This window comes from Meleagris gallopavo, chromosome 11, assembly GCF_905368555.1.
Source record: "Meleagris gallopavo chromosome 11, MGAL_WU_HG_1.1, whole genome shotgun sequence".
Taxonomy (NCBI): Eukaryota; Metazoa; Chordata; class Aves; order Galliformes; family Phasianidae; genus Meleagris; species Meleagris gallopavo.
In genome coordinates, this window is record NC_139414.1 from 14,545,230 (window position 1) to 14,564,086 (window position 18,857).

The following is an 18,857-nucleotide window of genomic DNA, read 5'->3' on the forward strand; positions in this document are numbered from 1 at the left end:
TATCTAGCCAGATACATGAAAATCTGGGACCTCATCTTATTTGCTCTCTATTCTGTTTGCAGATACAGCACTGTGCTAGCCCTAAGTCTGTGTAAGTTGCCCTAAGTTATGAATTTTAACTGATAGTTCTGGGTCTGTTCTCTTCACAGTCAGCAATGAGGAAATGAATTACGTTAGCTTCTGAATCTTTAACCTGTTGTGCAATGATAGAGATCTTATTCTACCACTTTTTTTTTTCCACGGCAGAGTACAGTCCAAAATGTGCCTGAACAATAGAGAGGAACACTTTCTTGTAAAAGCAGTTCCAATATCCATGTTGCTCGATAAGAAAAGATTAAAATTTCAGCAGGTTATTATCATCATTGGCTTCTGTAGACAAAAAGCTTATGTTAGACTGTTGTAATAATTAAGTCTTCTCATTTGCTAACTCTCATGAAGTGCATCATCAGTTGTTATGCTTTATGATGTGGTTCTGGGAGGGATTCCTTGGTTTGTCTAACCTTGACCCCAGTAATCACATGCAGCAATGGAAGGGATTTCCCAGGCACTGGTGCTTTTTTCCCAGGCACTGGTGCTTATGGGGGACTTCAATTATCCAGATATTTGCTGGATGACCAACATAACCAGGCACGCACGGTCCAGACGGTTCTTGCAGTGCGTTGAAGACAACTTTCTGATGCAGGTGGTGGAGGAACCGACGCGGGGAGGGGTGTTACTGGACCTTATTTTCACCAACAGGGATGGACTTGTTAAGGAAGTAAAGGTAGGGGACAGTTTGGGTTGTAGTGATCATGAGATGGTGGAGTTCAAGATCCTGAGCGGAAGAAGCAAAGCAATAAGTAGGATTGCTACCCTGGACTTTAGGAGAGCCAACTTCGATCTCTTCCGGGACCTACTTGGAGCTATCCCCTGGGCTCGGGTGTTAGAAGGTAAGGGGGCCTCTGAGAGCTGGTCAGCATTTAAACAGCTCTTCTTCCAAGCTCAGGATCGGTGCGTCCCTGTGAACAAGAAATCGGGAAAAGGTGGCAGGAGACCTTTGTGGATGAGCAAGGAGCTCATGCGCAAGCTCAAAGGAAAGAAGAAGGTCCATGAAATGTGGAAAAAGGGTCTGATCACTTGGGAAGAATATAGGAATGTAATCAGGGCCTGCAGGGATGCAACGAGGAATGCTAAAGCCCATCTGGAATTGAATCTGGCTAAAGTGATAAAGGATAATAAAAAAGGCTTCTTCAAGTATGTTAATAGCAAAAGGAAAACTAGGGAGAATGTGGGCCCCTTACTAAGTGAGGGGGGGTCCTCGTAACGGGGGATGCTGAGAAGGCAGAGATACTGAATGCCTTCTTTACTTCTGTCTTCAGTGAAAAGGCTCTCCTGCAGGAATCCCACACCCTGGAGGTTAGTGAGAGGGTCTGGGGAATGGGAGACTTCCCTTTAGTCAGGAAAGAGGACGTGCGTGAGCACCTAGGCAGTACTAAGGTCCACAAGTCCATGGGACCTGATGGGGTGCATCCACGTGTGCTGAGGGAGCTGGCGGAGGTCATTGCCGAACCGCTCTCCATCATTTTTGAGAGGTCTTGGACAACAGGGGAGGTCCCTGAAGACTGGAGGATAGCCAATGTCACTCCGGTCTTCAAAAAGGGCAAGAAGGAAGATCCAGGTAATTATAGGCCTGTCAGCCTCACCTCTGTCCCTGGAAAGGTGATGGAACAGCTTGTGCTGGATACCATCTCCAGACAACTGGGAGAAAAGGAGGTTATCAGGAGTAGTCAGCATGGGTTCACCAAGGGGAGGTCGTGCTCGACCAACTTGGTGGCCTTCTATGATGCTGTCACATGCGGGGTGGATGGGGGAAGAGCGGTAGATGTAATCTACCTTGATTTTAGAAAGGCATTTGATACTGTCTCCCACGACATCCTTATAACAAAGCTGAGGAAGTGTGGGATAGACGAGTGGACAGTGAGGTGGGTTGAGAACTGGCTGACTGGCAGAGCGCAGAGGGTCGTCGTTGGTGGTGCAGAGTCTGGCTGGAGACCTGTAACCAGTGGTGTCCCCCAGGGGTCTGTGCTGAGTCCGGTCTTGTTCAACATCTTCATCAATGACCTTGATGAGGGGATAGTGGCCACCCTCAGCAAGTTTGCTGATGATACGAAGCTGGGAGGATTGGCTGACACGCCTGAAGGCTGTGCTGCCATTCAGCGAGATCTGGACAGGCTGGAGAGCTGGGCAGTAAGAAACCGGATGAGGTTCAACAAAAGCAAGTGTAGGGTCTTACACCTAGGGAGGAATAATTGCATGCACCAATACAGGCTGGGGGATGAGCTGTTGGAGAGGAGCTCTGCAGAGAGGGACCTGGGCGTCCTGGTGGATGACAGGTTGGCCATGAGCCAGCAGTGTGCCCTCGTGGCCAAAAAGGCCAATGGCATTCTGGGGTGCATTAAGAAGAGCGTGTCCAGCAGGTCGAGGGAGGTGATCCTCCCCCTCTACTCTGCCCTGGGAAGGCCTCATCTGGAGTACTGTGTCCAGTTCTGGGCTCCCCAGTACAAAAAAGACAGGGATCTCTTGGAAAGAGTCCAGCAGAGGGCCACAAAGATCTCCCCTATGAAGAAAGGCTAAGTGAACTGGGTCTGTTTAGCCTTGAGAAAAGAAGACTGAGAGGGGACCTGATCCAGGTTTATAAATATCTGAGGTGTGGCGGCCATAGCGGTGAGGCCAGTCTCTTTTCAGTGGTACGTGGAGACAGGATGAGGGGAAACGGACATAAGCTGCAGCACAGGAAGTTTCGCACGAATGTGCGTAAGAACTTCTTCACGGTGAGGGTGACGGAGCACTGGAACAGGCTGCCCAGGGAGGTTGTGGAGTCTCCTTCTCTGGAGATATTCAAGTCTCGCCTGGACGCCTACCTGTGCGACCTGGTGTAGGGAACCTGCTTTGGCAGGGGGGTTGGTCTCGATGATCTCTAGAGGTCCCTTCCAACCCCTACAATTCTGTGATTCTGTGATTCTGTGATTTTCTGCATAGAGGGGCTCGCATATTGCCACTGCATCACTCTGTCATTATAAACCAAAAGCTGTATTTCAGTGCCTGAAAGGAAATATTAACCATCTGTGTAGGGATCTGCAGGCTGATTTTGCATGATCTCTCTTGTCCACTGAAAACTGTTACTTAGTGCTAATGGTGTGTGCCATCCCATGTCAAAATTGCAGGCATGCAGAGGCATGAAGAACAAATGGGCTGTCAGAATAAATAAGTCTGTCAGAATTCATGACTAAAATGACTAAAATCTCTTTCTTAGGACTGTTTGTTGAAGTCTAATTGGATTTCCTTGTGCTAAATGCCATTAGTAGTGTACCACATACTGGTCAGTGATCTGAGAGTTGCTGGATGTACAGAGCTTGCGAAGGAAGTGTCTTCTGATGGGAGGTGAACCCCTCTGCAGTGCAGTGGGCTAGGCCCTGGCTTGGGTGAAACTCATCTAAGATAAAGGAACATGACTGAAGCTCCTGTGAGAAGAGGTCTCACTGAATTCTTTTTTTTTTTTTTTCTCTGATTCCAGAAAGGGAATTGTGAAGTTGGTATCAAAACAGGACAGCAAGCATGTTTAGCGTGGTCTGTGTTTCTCTTAAGGAATGCATGCTGTTGCTGTGGGATTGAGCGTGCTGGAGGTGTAAGTTCATCTGCTGGGCTGTGCACAGCAGCACTTAGGGAATGCACAGACTTGGGCTTCTCTTGGTGCCTGTGATAGGAATAATGGAACTCAATAAAGGTGGAGCTGTGCAGTCAGAGGGTGGTAATTTCCTTGAAAGCACCATGGGTGACTGACAGTTCCTGACAGCTGGAGTCCACAAATTTGTATCAGAAATACCTAGTTTAGTTTCTCCTTTTGTTACAGCTGTCTGAATAAGCGTTGGTTTTTTTTTTTTGGATTTGAACTAAAAGTGTTATAAATGTCACATAGACAGTTATTTTTAGGTAATAGAATATGTTTGCATAACAGAGTATTCTGTAAAGCTTTTTGCTGCTTGCTTACCACGTGAGTCTTTCTTGCCAGCACATCGTACTGCCCTGTGTGCATTCAACAGCACAGCTTGACTCCTGGGACTAGAGTTAATGGAGCAGTGCAGTAACAGAATAAAATGTGATAGAACATAATATGGTAAAATCTGACAACATTTAATGCAACAATATTTTGTCTTAACTTTAAGATTTTAAACTTTTTATTTATTTATTTAGAATTTTGTGTGTGTGTGTGTGCTTTACTGGAAAAGCCAACAAAAGAACGTGTAGCTGCTTAGTTCTTCAGAATTCATGTGTTGAGGTTTGGCTGCCATTTTAGAAGAGATGTGCTAGTCTAGGTTATTTCTTTTTGCCTAGGAATTGCAGTATTAAATTTTCTATCATGTTACGAAAGAAATAAAATTACTAATTTTCAACATTCACCACTTAGCATGGATTAGTGCTTACCTGAATGACTGGCAGCATGTTGCTCTAGGAGCAAAGCAATAGCAACCATGAGAGAATACATTTTTATAGCTAGTGAATAGAGTTTGCTGGTCCATCAGTGTTTAGCATATTGTGAATTGAACATGTGTTTTCATCCTGTTGGGTTTCTATACATGGAGAAATACTTTTTATGGTAGGAAGACTGGGCTTTTGGTTAGTCTCGAGTCCTTTTGAGGTTTATGACTCGGTGTAAGTATTGCTGCTGGCTACGTTCAGTAACTGGAACATGCTGGGAGTCTATTTCTGGTTATTGAAGTTGAGCTGGCTTGACAAAATACATCTTCTTGGGGATTGTTTCCTGTTTTTTGGAATCTAACCATAGATTACAAAGAGGTCTTAAAATCATGCTGTAAGGGACGCTTATGGCTAATTACTCCTACTGACATTGCTACCTGAAGACAGATAGCTGAACAAGAACAGGGTCAGGCAGAAGAGGACTAAGTTGCCTCTTGTTCTTTCCAAATGCTGAATAGCTATTTGTGATGTTCCTGCTGGAAAGGGAAGCTTTAAATTGCTGCTGATGGTGGGATTATTAATCCAGTGTAGTTTGCTTTAGGGCACCCCTGCCATTGTTCTCCTTAGAATACAAGTTTGGGGACTTTGCTTTGCTTTGTTTTATTCCTACACCCTTTCCCCTAGGACTTCAAAGTAATTAGGTTTAATGAAAGGCTTTTGATTCTTAAATACTTTTAGATACAGGAATCTTGCACAGTAATAATAATAGTCCATCAATTCTGGCTTTTAAACAAATTTTGGCTACTGAAAGAGAAGTAAGAGCAGTTAAGAGCTTTTTCTAACTTCAGTGGCTATCACCAAAAAGGGTAGGAAGGAGAAAGATTACTGTAAGTACCGTGGAGATATTTTTAATACTTTCTCCTGGAGCTCTCTGGCATTTGTTACATCAGGCTCTGTTTCGAACTTGCATGTGTTTTAAATTAAATATATATAAATAAATGTTGGAAGGACATGTTATCTTTAGTACTTTCTGTTCCGTGGACGAAAAAATACCTAAGCTTTTTGCTGTACATAATTTGTGTAACTGAAGAGCTCTGAAAATATTAAATATTAAAAAAAAAAAAATCCTGGGCTGAAAATTTTACTGTAAATGGAAACTGTGGGAAAAAAATAGCAAACTGGCTGCTTACTGTAAGAACTCCAGCACGTTGGGGAGATCTGATCCTCTGCCTAAAGAGGTATGGTCTGGGACTAGCAGATGCTCCAGATTTCCTAGACAGCAGACCATGTTAACTTTTCTGGATTGCGAAAAACAATTCTTTCTTTCATTTTTGTGCTCTAACAGAAGACTTGATTTGCCATTATGGTGTTTGAGAGTGCAGACTGGGACCTCTAATCTTATGACATTGATCCAATGAATTTTTTTTTTAGTAGAACTGAACTGTCAGTGTGTACTGGTCTTGATACTACTGTTGCTTCTTAGACACTTGTTTTTAGTTTCAAGTGAGCTAGCTGTTTTATCTGTGACTTTTCTATTTTGTGTGTGATACTGGATTAGGGAAAGCTTTTACTGGAGTTGTAAAAGCCACAAAATAAAGTGATGTTCCAGGCACTGCCTGTCCTGTTTTAGTTATTGATGTGTTATGGCCCTATTTTCGTTACATACTCATTTTCTTAGTATGAAAAGAACAAAGGGTAGTTTTCTTGACAAATTTGACAATGCCAAGCATGTTTGTATGTGAGAGTAATGGAGATGAAATTCAAGTGCGAAAGAGATTCTAATTTCCATCCCTGTAGAAAAAAAAAAAAAAATGCAATGGGATGATTTCCACTCATGGAATGTTTTGGGTTGTTTTTTGTTTTTTGTTTTTTTACTCTCTTGGAAACAGATTTTATGGTTTGTTGGTATGCCTTTTGGTATCTGGAGCTCATGATTTCATTTCTGATACCCCAGCACGCAAGAAAAGCTCGTACTTGAGTCTACGGTATCAACAAAGAGAACTATAGGAAGTAGTTCAGTGTGTTTGTGTGCTGTCTAAGCAGAGAAAAACTCCATAGGTTTAAATCAAGAGGCTGAAGATAATGAGGACTGAAGTCAGATACTTGCACTGATTTAGCTTTTATTTATTTCCCTCTTCCTGTATGATACAGTTTTGCTATAACCATTGTTTATCATGGAATGAAGTTGCCTCTGTAGGGTTTGGGGTTATAGTAGAGGAGACTTTGGAGGAGAGGAGTTCTTACAAATTTATAAGATATTGCTTGCATAAATGAAACAATAGTACTTATGACCTCTTATAGCACAGTCACCTAGAGTAATAGAGATGGTAACACTATGATGTGGTCACAGCTGTCATTCCACTATACATAGCTTACTTGTTCTGTTTTATCAACTTCATTCTCTGTGAGCAGCAATGTATCCAGCAGAATGGCTGATGATGCTTGGATGGGTGAGCTCCTCAGCCTCATTGGGCTCTGGTACATAATGGGATTAATCCCATTTCTCATCCCATGCATAACAAAGAGCTTGGAATTTTCTGTCACAGAATTTCTGAAAGAGATTCTGCTGGAACACTTCCGAAGGACCTTGCCAGTCTTTGTGGTCCGATAATTGCAAGTGATATACCTGCTGAAAGCCTCCCTAAATGTTTTGTTGAAGAGTGTGTAGACAAGAGGGTTCACTCCTGAGGATACATATCCTATCCAAACAAATATCTCCATGAGCTTTTGAAAAACTTCCTTGTTGCACGAGTTGCACAGGACTGAACTTATGTTAGTTATGAAGAATGGGCACCACATCAACAAGAAAAGAAAAAATACAATTCCAAGCACTTTTGATGCCCTTTGTTCGTTTGTTATGGTTTGCATGGATTTCCTCCCAATGGTAGGCATTCTACAGATGGGCATATCATTGGTCAGAGTCTTATCTTTTCTAGAGCCATTCAGCATGGCCACCTTCTCTGGTGAGCAGGCAGGCGTAGCGTCACGTTGAAATACTGTGGACACTGTTGACCAAGTAAGACGTTGAGGTGGCTTGTTGATCAAATAGGCCTTCTTGCGTAGCACTTGAATTGTCAGAAAGTAAGTGACTATCATGATAGCAAGGGGAATGAAGAATGCAGCCACTGATCCATACAGAATAAAATCATGAAAGCGATCCGGCGTCAGAAGACATGTAATATTTGTAGAGTTTCCATTTCCATCTTCAATTCCTCTGATAGGGACTGGAATAGCAATGCCTAGAGAAGAAAAACCAAGTACTTAAGTAATTGCTTGCAACCTCAATTTTGAGCCTGAATCTTCAGAGTCTTTAAAGAAAAATAGTTCCTGAACTTCTCTAGAGTGGGCACAGAGTGACTTAAGAAAACATCAGCTGTTGAGAGCATCACGTGGGTAATAGGGCAAACAGTATTTGTGAGACTTTGCAAGCTCAGTTTTAACAGAATGACACCCCCTCTCCCCCCTTTTTTTTTTTTATTTTTGTAAATCAGATTAGGGGTAACCCTTAGAAGTCGAGAAAGCAGTATGAAGTTGCTAACATCTCTAGTGTAAAACACATGAATTGCTTTGACTCCAGTCATTGAAATTAGAATGGCTTTTCCCTCTCATGAAATGAATTTCCCTAATGCTGTTTGCCCCTGTATTTTTTTTCCCTCTTTCTTAGTGGCATCAAGTTATTGGACACAGCTGATGTTCTTTTCACTCTGCTTGACTTTCATATATACAAGTAGTTAAATAGATGCCAGAATTATTCAATGTGTTTTTGTGACAGATTTGTTGTATCAAGTCACTAGGATATTTAAGAGTGTTTAAATGAGGCTAGCTTGCTTACTAGCTCTGTAATTCAACGCTTTAAAAAAAAAAAAAAAAAGCAGTCTTGTCTTTTAAATGAATTTTTTATAACTGCTAAATTATAGTCAGCACTTCATTTGCCAGCAGTCTGACATTACAACAAAAACAACAGGTTCCTTGCTGTCTGGTGAAGGTTATTTGTACTATGTTTCCTGATACCACTTAGAGATCTAGGGATTTACAGTATTCCTCTGGTTACTGAAGTTGGCTGGGGCAGCAGGAGGCGAAACGGTTTTCCATTCAGCCACTTGACCCCTTCCTTGAGAAGAGGCACACCTTTGGATACAGCCAGCATTTAAAATGAAGATTGAATTACGTTAACCTTTGATTTGGAGAAACGAGACTCTACTGCAGAGTACTCTTGTGTTAGATAAAAAGAAGTGGAATGTACAGCAGTGATTAATAACAATAAATCAGACATTAAAAGGTCAACTTTCAAGAGTCACATCTCATTAAGAGTTTCCTTTTTTTGTGATAAAATAGACATCTTTTTTCCTGTCATCACTGTTCTGCCAGATTTTTTTTTTTTCAAGTTGAAATTTCTGTTTTTGGGCATGCATGCTGGAGTCAAGAAGATGAATTTACCTATTCTTTTATGCGTCATTGGCTAAAGTAACCCCGAATTGTTCTTTTTCTTTTGCACACAGCATGCAACGCTATGCCTATTGCTGCCCACGGTGTGCATTAGTTACTGGAATTCAATGTTTTCACCATCTTAGCTCATTTAAAAAACTTTCTTTAAGCAATGAAGACAAGTGAGGTGCCATGTGCACAACGGGGAAACACTAATAAATGTTTATACATTTGCATCCTTTGTATCAACTGTTGGGTGATTTTTTTTTAATTTTTTTATTTTTTTTTACTTAAAGGCCTTTCTGCATGATATGTTGCCAGTGCATGGTAGTCTTCACTGTGGCTGTTACCGGCTGCTCTCTTATCTTTCAATTTTTGGTGCAAGTAATTAACTCTTTTTTTTTTTTTTAACTAGCTTTATGAGACAGTTTTAAGAAAGGCACTGATTTTAATAGCGTATAGTCAAGGCTTAAAGTTGTGTTTGGATGGATATGTAGTAGACTGTTTCCACAGGAATATGGAGTCTTGCTTTCCCGTGAGATGTGCTAGCCATGCAGATGTCAGAATTCTAACTTGTGGAATTTTAGAAGCACCAAGTATGATGCTTATTCTCAGTCCTTGACCTTTCTGATAAACTTGATGAGCAGCTACTCAGAGAGACTTTTGATGTAGCTATGTATGACCCAAATGGTGGACTTAGCCTGATCCAGATTGGCCGGATGTGTCTTTGTGCCCAACTTTCATCTATTGTTTTGGATGCAAAAAGCTTCTGCATTGCTTTTCCAGTCTCAAAGCCTCACATACCTATTGAAATGAGCCAAACAATGATGATTTTGATGATTGTTGTAGCCCATGAGTTGTACTGGCTGGCCTGGATTGGCTTTTTAATCGCAATATAGCGGTCTAGTGAGATGGCACAGAGGTGCATGATGGAAGCTGTGGAAAAGAGGACATCAAGGAACAGCCAAATGGGACACAAGGCAGTTGGAAAAGGCCAGGCGTTGTCTGGAAGAGAACAGAAAATTCATTAGAATCTGAGCTTTTTGAGAGTTTTTAGTATCTTTCTTTTCCTCATTTGGCATCAGTACCTGTGAAAAGTTCCTAGCTCTGTAGAAACTGAACATTGCCACCACAACATTCATTATGTGTATTATAAATCGTTCCCTATCTTTCTTTCCACTTTAGATCATGAGCTCTTTGTAGCAAGGACTCTGGATTGAAAGAGTAAAACAGATTTTTAAAAATGGGTCATGACTGCTTGGTGCAGCACCCTAATACTAAATGATGGGGTTTTTTTCAGCTTTGTCTCTCTGATCGTCCTCTGATCCAAGCACAGAGGAGATAGCAGGCCATAACCAGTATATTAGTCATTGCAGAACTATGTGTGAATCTTGAACTTAGCAGTAATCTTGAAGAACAAACAATATGTTATCCGGCATCGTGTCCATTATTAAGGTTTTGTGGTATTTGGTGTTGCAAAAGGTAGATTTATTTTGGGGGGCTGGGTCTCCTATTCTTTACACTTTTAAACTGAAATAACTTCACTGAAACTGATTTCTTTCACAACTGCTTGCTTTTTCACACACAAGTTGTTTATATTACAATGAATGAAATGCACCAGTGCTGTTTGTGTGTAAGGATGTTCTGCAGTCCTGGAAATGACTTTGTGAACACAGAAGTTTCTTCTATTTCTCGTTGTGTCAGTTGATCTGCTCAAATTGTCTCTCCATATAAAATTAATCTGTGTTTGATCAGTACTTTCATTAAAAGCATTGCTAGATAATTCAGTTCTTCAATGAGTAATGATTAAGGAAAAAAAACCTGTAACCAATCAAACTTATTAAAAAATCTCCTTGCTCCAAACAAATAAATCTACGTGCTGAGAATGCCAAGTGACCAAAAATATCGTAATGTTCAATCTTATCAGTGTGGTAATGGCACAACAGTTTGACATTAACAATTTTTCTCATAATATGTCTGTTAGATGGAAATGATATGGTACTGCTTTTGAAATATAAGCCCCAGAAGATGGAAAATTTTAGGAGTCAAAATAGCGTGCACTTTTCTGCATTGCTGTGTATGTTTGGAACTCCCTTTTTCCTCCCAGCAAAATCTTCATCCCCAGAGCAATGGACTCCAGGTGAGGATGGTGTGGGAAATAGGCAGTAAGAAAGAGAAGTGGTCTCGTTTCAGACTACTAACCTGTTAATTTGATATGGCATCTAGCTGTGTATTTATTAAAATAGACATCTCCGTTGAACATATACTTCAAAAAATTGCCACTGCAGGTATGAGGAAGTGATAATTAGTGTGTAATGAAAGCTACTGATGTCCTGTTTTTCTGTCTACACTTTCAACTGGCCTTTGAGCAACAACAAAAAAGGAAAAACAAAAATGCATTGCAATTTGTTCAACCAGAAAGCAAGCCAGAAAAAAAAAAAAAACAGTTAAAGGAAATAATTTATTAGAAAATCATAGAAACGTATTCCGAGTTGGAAGAGGCCCATAAGGATCATCAAGTTCAGAGAAGTGGGACTACTACTGAGTATGATGTAAATGAGGCAGGGTTAGCTCAAATAAAATGTGAGCAATGGAAGGAGTATTCTGTATCTTGAAGGATGCACAGAGAACGCTGCTGGATTTCAAGTAAGCACTTCACACTGCTGTTTAGAGTGCATACGTGTTGATCCCTGGATTATAAGTGTTTTACTTTCTGGAGAGCAGCAGTGTAAGTTATTTTCATTTGCAGCTTTCTTCTCTTTGCAGAAGAAATCCCTCAAATACTTCTTCCAAAAGCTGCTTTTCTTTTTAATATAATGTATGAAAACAGCTTCCTGGTGCAGAGCAACTTTGTGAGTTTTATGAGCTGTAGAGTTAGTTGGTAAGTGCAACTGAAAAGAAGGCTTTGTCTTTTAGTTTTTCTTTGGAACTGATTGCAGAAGGCAGTAAGTCACCACATCAGGATTATAGAATTATGTTCTGTTTTCTCTGTGTATGTTATTTTTATCCAAACAAAATCAGGGTAGATTTTAAATGCAGTAGCTGAAAAGAGTTGATGAGCATGGTCATATTTGAACAAATACAGAGTGAAACTCTATCCATAAATCCTGAAGTATCAACTGGCTCTCTAGGATTCGTACTGTGGCACACACTGCTTTTACTTCTTGTTTGTACACGTGTTATTAGAAGCTTGGTGCCTAGCATGGGAGTGACTGCTGTTGGCTTGGTGATGTGTGCGGTGGTGTGTGTCACTGTTTGCCTGTTGTGTTAGTTTGGGAGTAGGGAAAAAGCAGAATATGAATTTTACTTCAGGACCCAGAAAACATTTCTGATGTCTGACAACAAGCAAGCAGTTGAGTTCCTGCTTTTTATGATTTAGATTGAAGGTAAATGGGCAAGTCCTGCCAAACAGCAGGGTGTGAGGGTCGGATTGTTAAAAGCCCTGATTCTCCTGTTATAGATCTACACTGGTGGAGCAAACCAAAGCATTACATGATTCACTGTGCTGAGATTCTCCACCTTTTTTTTATCCTTGGGAGTTGAAATGCTGATCTTAACCTAGAGGATTGGACTTCTTTTTTTCCCTGAAAGCCTGGGTTAGCTGACAAGCCTGCCTGCCCGAAATCTTGTCTGCTTTCTCCAGCTCAGGTGGCATAAGATAAAGATGCTCCCTTCAAACCTGGTCTCAGACTCTCCAAACTGCAGTGCTGCTGCTGCAGATTTTCCTTATTTTTAGTTATTATGTGATAAAATATATGCTTTACAATTGTCGTGCACCTGGAGAGGTAAGATGAGCTTTTACCACAACTGTCTGTCCTTGAATGGAATACTTAATTACAGAAAGATTTATGTATAGGAAATACCTTGGAAATGTGTAATCCCTAAACCAGTGCGTGTATATGCACGATTGAGAGAGGTCTTTAAATAGACTTGAAGATAGTTTGTTCTCTTGCTACAAGGGCTGCTGAAATGTGCTGTGTGCAAAGGATTCTGTGATAGGGATCGTTTTGTTGCTGGTAGATAATGATGCTTTTACTGGGAAGGAAATTGATATTTTAATCATCAGCTGACTTAAAGCCCAGACTTGAATTTCAAGCTGTGGTGTGTGGGTTCATCGTGGCAGCGCTCAGCTTTGTGGTCTCAGGAGGCCCGGGCTCTCCGTGCTGCTGCCTCGCTCTCTCCCTCTTGAGCTGCTTGCTTATTTCTCCGTCCAATTGCACTTTCAGCAATCGTGCAGTTCTTTGAATTTTACCCATGGAACCTTTTTCTAGAGTTGCTTTGTCAGAAATGAATGCTAGTTTTCTTACTTATGTTTAGATTTGAGATTTTGGACAGTAATTATCAGTGGAGTAAGTTTTCTCTTGTTTCCACAAGTGAGAAGGAGAGATTTTCTGTGGTTCGTAATCAGTAATGGAGGAAGATTGGCTGTGATTGCTTCTGATGAGTTTCTAAAGTCATGGTTTGCAACTTGGGGGGATCAGCTCTGCCTTTTGATTTCTAAGTGGATGCATATGAGGAATAAAGGAATAATTTAAAAGATGGCACTGTCTGCAAGTAAGCCACTGCTTATGAAGCACAGACAACAGACCTTTTCCGCTTCAGATCTTGCAAATCAGATGCTCCTTCTTAAGAGTTTGTTAATTTCACCATCTGATGAATAGCAGCGTCTTTGTTTTGCTTCGGTAGTTCTGTGTTTATGAATGTGGGTAACTTTGGAAAGCTAGATTTCAGAGTGTGCAGTTATTTCCTAACGTGCCCACCTTTTTGTAGAAGAAATGAGGGGGATTTAGTAACCAATAAAAGCAATGAACTGTTTGTCTTTTCTGACGCTCGTGCTCTTAAATCAAAATTGTACTATTGTATGAATATGCATTACATTTCAGTCACCTTACCTAAAAGAGGAAATCTGCTTCTCATGGTATTATACCTGTGGGTTAGTATTGGATTTTGTTGTCTTTTTTTTTAGGGGCAGCTCTTTAGTTTTGCAGCAGCCTGTTTCTGAAGATTGTTCTGTATCATCATGGAGCCATTATCTGTAGTAGCTTTTGCATTTGAGCACTGTGATACTAATTTGTCCGAAGCTGCTTAATGTGACTGCAATTTAGTTCACACCTATTTCCTCAAATATTCTCCATCTAATTAGATATCAGTTCCAAATCAGAAGCATAATATTTGTATTCCGTATCTGGAAACTGCACACAGCCATTGCATTATGACTGAAACATTCCTGCATGGAGGTGCCAGGAGGCTGGATGGCCTTCTGACTATCAGTGATTATTCTGTGTCCAAGCAGTTATCTAGGTAAAGGTAGCTTTGTGATTTAGGCCTGCTATGCACTTTCTTGCTTGATTCCACAAACTCCTGATGTTTTGCTCATGCTTTGAGCTTCTACAAGCACTTCAGCATCTCCTTCCTCTTCATAAAGAGGGAAAGCAGTTTTTCTGCTTTGGAGCCAGACAGAAAGGTGAAAATTTTCAGTTTTAATTGCTACTATGTAAAAGACTTGCTTGCAATCTCACTTAGTAAAGTTAGTTGTAATGAACTGCTTTCTTGTGTATTTCCTGCACCGTGAAAAATGCTTTTGTTTGTGAAGATTCCTATGGTGCTTCAAACTGTGTAACCAGTATTTAGCACCAGATTAATTGGGAGAGATTAAGGAGCAATATTCTCTTTATAAAGTTTAAAAAGAAGTTATTCATCTAGCATAATCGAAAAGCAACACCAAAATCTTCACAAAGTCCAGAACCTGCCTTCTCTTTTTACTGTCGCTAGTCAATTACCAGTGCTTTCATAGTGATCTGTGCTTTTATGACAATCACTAATTTTATTATTTCTGTTATTAATGAGGTGTTTGGCAAGAACTACGCAGTGTCAGTGTCTGTGAATTAGCACTTGCACACAGAAGTTCCTCACCTCTGTGCACACACTTCTTTTTCAAGGTAGAAATCCCTGTCCCTGTTATGTACGTTCTTTCCTCTTTGTAGAATCTGTTGCTTGAAATATATGTCTATTTTATGATATCTAACCTGACTCCCTGAATTCTGACCTCCAATTCATAGACTGCTAAGGAGGGAACGGTCTGGAATGCACAGAAATTCAGTGTCATTTTAATGAATAGCCACATTTATTAGTAAGTGATTGCAGTCCCATGCAGCAAACAAAGCTACCGATGCACTTTCTGAAATAAAGTTTGATTGTGTTTGTTTGTTGCTCAGGCAACTCCTACAGACCCAGCATAGGAAAAATGAACTCCTGCTGTCTTTCATTATCTGGAGTTCAGTGGTAGCTATATCTTAAAGATAATTCTGTAAATCCTTAAGTTTTCAAAAAATCTATACCACATTGATTTATTTTTTCATTTGTATAAAACTGAAATAGACCATTTTAAATTAAACATTCTTAAAGAATCTTCAGGAGTAAAAAAGCTGCTTTCCTATGGATCTGTTTCTGATTAGTTGTCAAAAGAAGTATTTGATATAAAACTGGACATGAGAAAATATGAGAGTCATCCTTGTTCTGTAATGACTAACCAGAAAGAAATTGTCACACCCAATATATGTTTATACAGAAAGAAAAATCTCTTTTATTTCGTGTGAGCCAGATTGAGTGGTAAATCTGAGTTTTGAAGATGAGGTACGCAGATGGGGCTGCCCTGACGTGACAGGCAGATACGGGAGTTCTTTGGGATGCTTTACAGACCTTCCCGTTTTTCCCAGAGCAGGAGAAAATCAGTTTCCCAGAAACTGAGGCTGGTAAAGCTTGTCATTGGTGCTTCCAGGAACCATGTTTTTAAGAGATAACTGCCTGTCATTAGTGTAATACCCAATACAACAGATTTCGAGGTTGAGCTGAAGTTACTGGAAACAGCGATTCGCTGTACATAGCGTAATTTGCCATGTCTCCCTCTGAATAGTATCAGCTGTAAGCCTTAGGTGCTTTTTCAGTGGTTTGTTTCAAAAGAAAGACTATCCACTGAGGATACGCTTACCATAAAGGCATTAGACTGCATTATGGTTAGAGGAAGAAAAGATTTAGCCCTCATCCAAATAATATTCAAAATCTCAGTAGCGGAAAGCAAACAACTTTTTGTTTAAATCAGACTTCCCAGAATTGTACCCAGTATGCAAACCTAATGAAACAAATGCACCGTACTCACCAAACAGTATTATGAGAAGGGCAATCGGCATCACAAACAGTCCCACCAGCAAATCCGCCACCGCCAAGGATGTTAAAAAGTAGTTGGTGGCATATTGCAGCTTTTTCTCCAGAGACACCGCCAGGATGACCAGGATGTTCCCACCGATGGTGGGGATGATCACCAGCAGGATCAGCAGTGCTGCCCAGTGCACTTTGTTTCCTTGCTCATCGTTCGGGTAGTTCTCTTTGGGTTCTGTTACCAAGAGAGGTGACAAAGATCCATTGCCAGCTCCAGACCCATTCAAGAAATGTAAAGGATGGGGCATCTTTGTGCCCAGCAGGATGTGTCCGAGAGCTGTGTTTTGTGCAGGAATTGCGTACGGTGCAAGAGTTCGGTGTGCCTCTCTGCTCCAGGATGGTCCCGAAGAAAGGCCAGCATGGTCAGTATGGTAAACTGGTCATCTGCTATTTTGAGGTACAGTAACCATGTCAGAGCTTGGATCCAACTTTTTTTTTTATCCTGTGCCGTACTGGGTGCGTTGAGGTCTTAAAAACCCACGTCCTGTCTTGTGTCCATCTCTGGCTGTTAGGGCTGAAGGTTTGACGTCCCCATATAGCGAGGTTCAACTCTTAGAAGATTATACAAGAGAATTCAATAGCTGAGAATAGTAAGCAGTTCATTAGCTCCCATCTTTCACCACTGCAGGGGGGGAAAAAAAAAAAGAAAAGAAAAAGAAAAGTGGTAGATGGATTTGGATGCCAGTTGTTTCCCTCTAGCTATAGCGTACGAAGGTTTGTTGTTTGTAAGCACAAACTGGTGCAGGCAGATGCTGGTGTGATGTGTGTGCAACTCCTCCTCTCTCCAGTGCCTACTCTCCGGCAGCGTGTGCGTAGGCAGGCAGCAGTTCCCATGTTTCCTCTTATTAAGAGTCCTATTTCTCCGGAGAGGATCACCCCAAAAATATCATCAGAAATGATGTATGTGGTTTCTGTTTTGTTCTCTACCAGTCCCTACTTTATCAGGTGAGGGTCAGGAAGTTGCAGATAATAAAACACTGGTGGCAGTCCCAAGGGGACCATAAAGATTTATGGAACTGAGACCTCTAAATTTACCCATTCCTTCAAAGGGGGGTGAGTAAACCTTTTGTTTTTGTAATCTGAGCAGGGCTTCTATGAAGCACAGCCTTTTCTCTTCCTCTCCCCTCTCTCAGCTCAGCTGAAGACTTAACGCTTGCATTTCCCTCTCCAAGCAGATGCTAAAAGAGTTCTGTCCTTAGCTGAACAGTTCCTGAGAGGACCTGATGTGCTCTAAGTCTCAGGTGAAGAAAGCCTTACCTTTTTCTCCTGTGTTTCAGTAGAGTTCACTTGTATTCAGGAAGATCCTCTGTGATTTGTTCTTCTTTTTCATCACATGGTGGACTTTTAAGATAAGGTTTTTCGCTGTTTTCTAGAAAGCCGGTTGCTCATTTGTTTGTCTCTCTTATTTTTCAAACGTATGTCTCTTGTTGTGTGTTTGTTTAGCACTTAGCATTTCTTTTAACACCAAGATGAAGAATTTCTCTTTGGGGAAAGCTGTCTTCCTTACCCAGGCACTTTCTTCAGTTCTTGAATGCAGGAAAAGAATCATTCTTGCTGCATTTAAAAAAAGATAAAGAAAGGATGTCCTTTTTTTCTGTTCTTCCTCTTCGACTCTCTTGATGATTTTACTTATGTGATTAGCACGGTCTCAGTGCAGTTTTCTTTGTTCATTAGCAAAACTTGCAGTCTGCTGCTACCCATTGTTTGCTGACCGACTCATTCCAATGCATGCGGCTCCAGCGCTTGGAAGCAGGGAATTTAGTGAGTGGGGGCTTGGCTGGAAAAGAGCCAGCAAGCATTAATTAATTCAGCGCTCCAGCCCTACAACGTATGCCCCTTGCATCTGTGTAAGGATCTGCAGATCTTGCTAACAGCCCTTCCTCCTACAATATCCTAACTGTACGCAGAGCAGCATGCGTGCATATGTGCGCGATCGCTCTCGCTGCCTCTCTCTGGTCAGAAGCACAGTTAACCCTGCAAAGTTCTGCTGCCACAGAAACGCTCTGATTAGCATGCTGTTTTAAGTGTGTGGGCTGTTACTTTAAATCTTTCTACTTTGCAGCTGCTTCTTGTTATTGCGAGTGTTCTTTTTTGATACCTTCCAACTTTCAGTCAAATATGCGTATCATCTCTAACTTTGCGTATTTCTTCATTAAAATGGAAATAGGTTTCACTTCTGTGGACATTAGCTAGATAACTGAGTAATAGAGTCATCGAGTTTAAGGCCAAAAAAGACCGTCATCCAACCCTGGGACGTCACCGACCATTACACTCCTGAGCTGCTTGGTGCTTAGCAGGCTCAGCCTGGCGTTTGGGTCCTTGGTGAACTGTGAATCAATTCATATTCATTTGAAACTAAGATAAACTTCTTTGGAATATAGCTGCGTTAGAGCCAAAGTGAGAGAGAGTGTCTGCCAGACATGAATAGAAATATTTAGCTGGTGGTTTGGGTAGTATGCTGGACTATCCAGCAAAGTTGTCATCACTTATTCTGTATTTTTTTTCTGCTTAAAAAGAAACCTTTGTTAAAATTTCATATTGTCTTCATTTTCAATTGACTTTTGATGTCTTTACTTCGTAAGACATAACTTTCTGAAGAATAAAAATGAATCCAGCTATGGTAATTCTGTTTCCTCAGGATGGAGCTATTGGCAGTAGATATAGGATCGTGTATGCAGAAGGAATTCTGGATTAAAAGCACCGAGATGCAATAAACGATAGATTCATCCTTTAACTTCAGTTCCACTTGTGGGCGTATGCCA

At 41.0% G+C, this 18,857-nt stretch overlaps 2 protein-coding genes across 3 annotated transcripts in view; one reads left to right on the forward strand and one right to left on the reverse strand.

Annotated features, from left to right (window-relative positions):
* PSMD1 (proteasome 26S subunit, non-ATPase 1) overlaps window positions 1-18,857 on the forward strand; it is a 65,340-nt gene that overhangs the window by 16,451 nt on the left and 30,032 nt on the right. The gene's annotated exons all lie outside the window — the stretch shown is intronic.
* Window positions 6,551-18,086, reverse strand: HTR2B (5-hydroxytryptamine receptor 2B). 2 transcript variants are annotated; one of them, XM_085232638.1, is made up of 4 exons: window positions 17,353-18,086; window positions 16,037-16,717; window positions 9,685-9,885; window positions 6,551-7,694 (listed from the first exon to the last, which is right to left on the reverse strand). In XM_085232638.1, exons 2-4 carry the CDS (start codon window positions 16,341-16,343, stop codon window positions 6,817-6,819), a joined length of 1,386 nt encoding a protein of 461 aa, XP_085088764.1. In that variant the 5' UTR covers window positions 16,344-16,717; window positions 17,353-18,086; the 3' UTR covers window positions 6,551-6,816. The 2 variants fall into 2 exon arrangements, with proteins under 2 accessions (XP_085088764.1, XP_019474621.2); XM_019619076.3 differs by having other exon boundaries at window positions 16,037-18,086.

Bases quoted from the DNA above. Each gene is read 5' to 3' on its own strand.
- HTR2B (XM_085232638.1), bottom strand. From the start codon at position 16,343: ATGCCCCATCCTTTACATTTCTTGAATGGGTCTGGAGCTGGCAATGGA. The intron at 9,886-16,036 runs GTGAGTACGGTG...GTTCTCTTCCAG, and splicing joins CCTTCTCATAATACTGTTTG to ACAACGCCTGGCCTTTTCCA. The intron at 7,695-9,684 runs GTATGTGAGGCT...TTTCTTCTCTAG, and splicing joins TGTTTGGCTCATTTCAATAG to GCATTGCTATTCCAGTCCCT.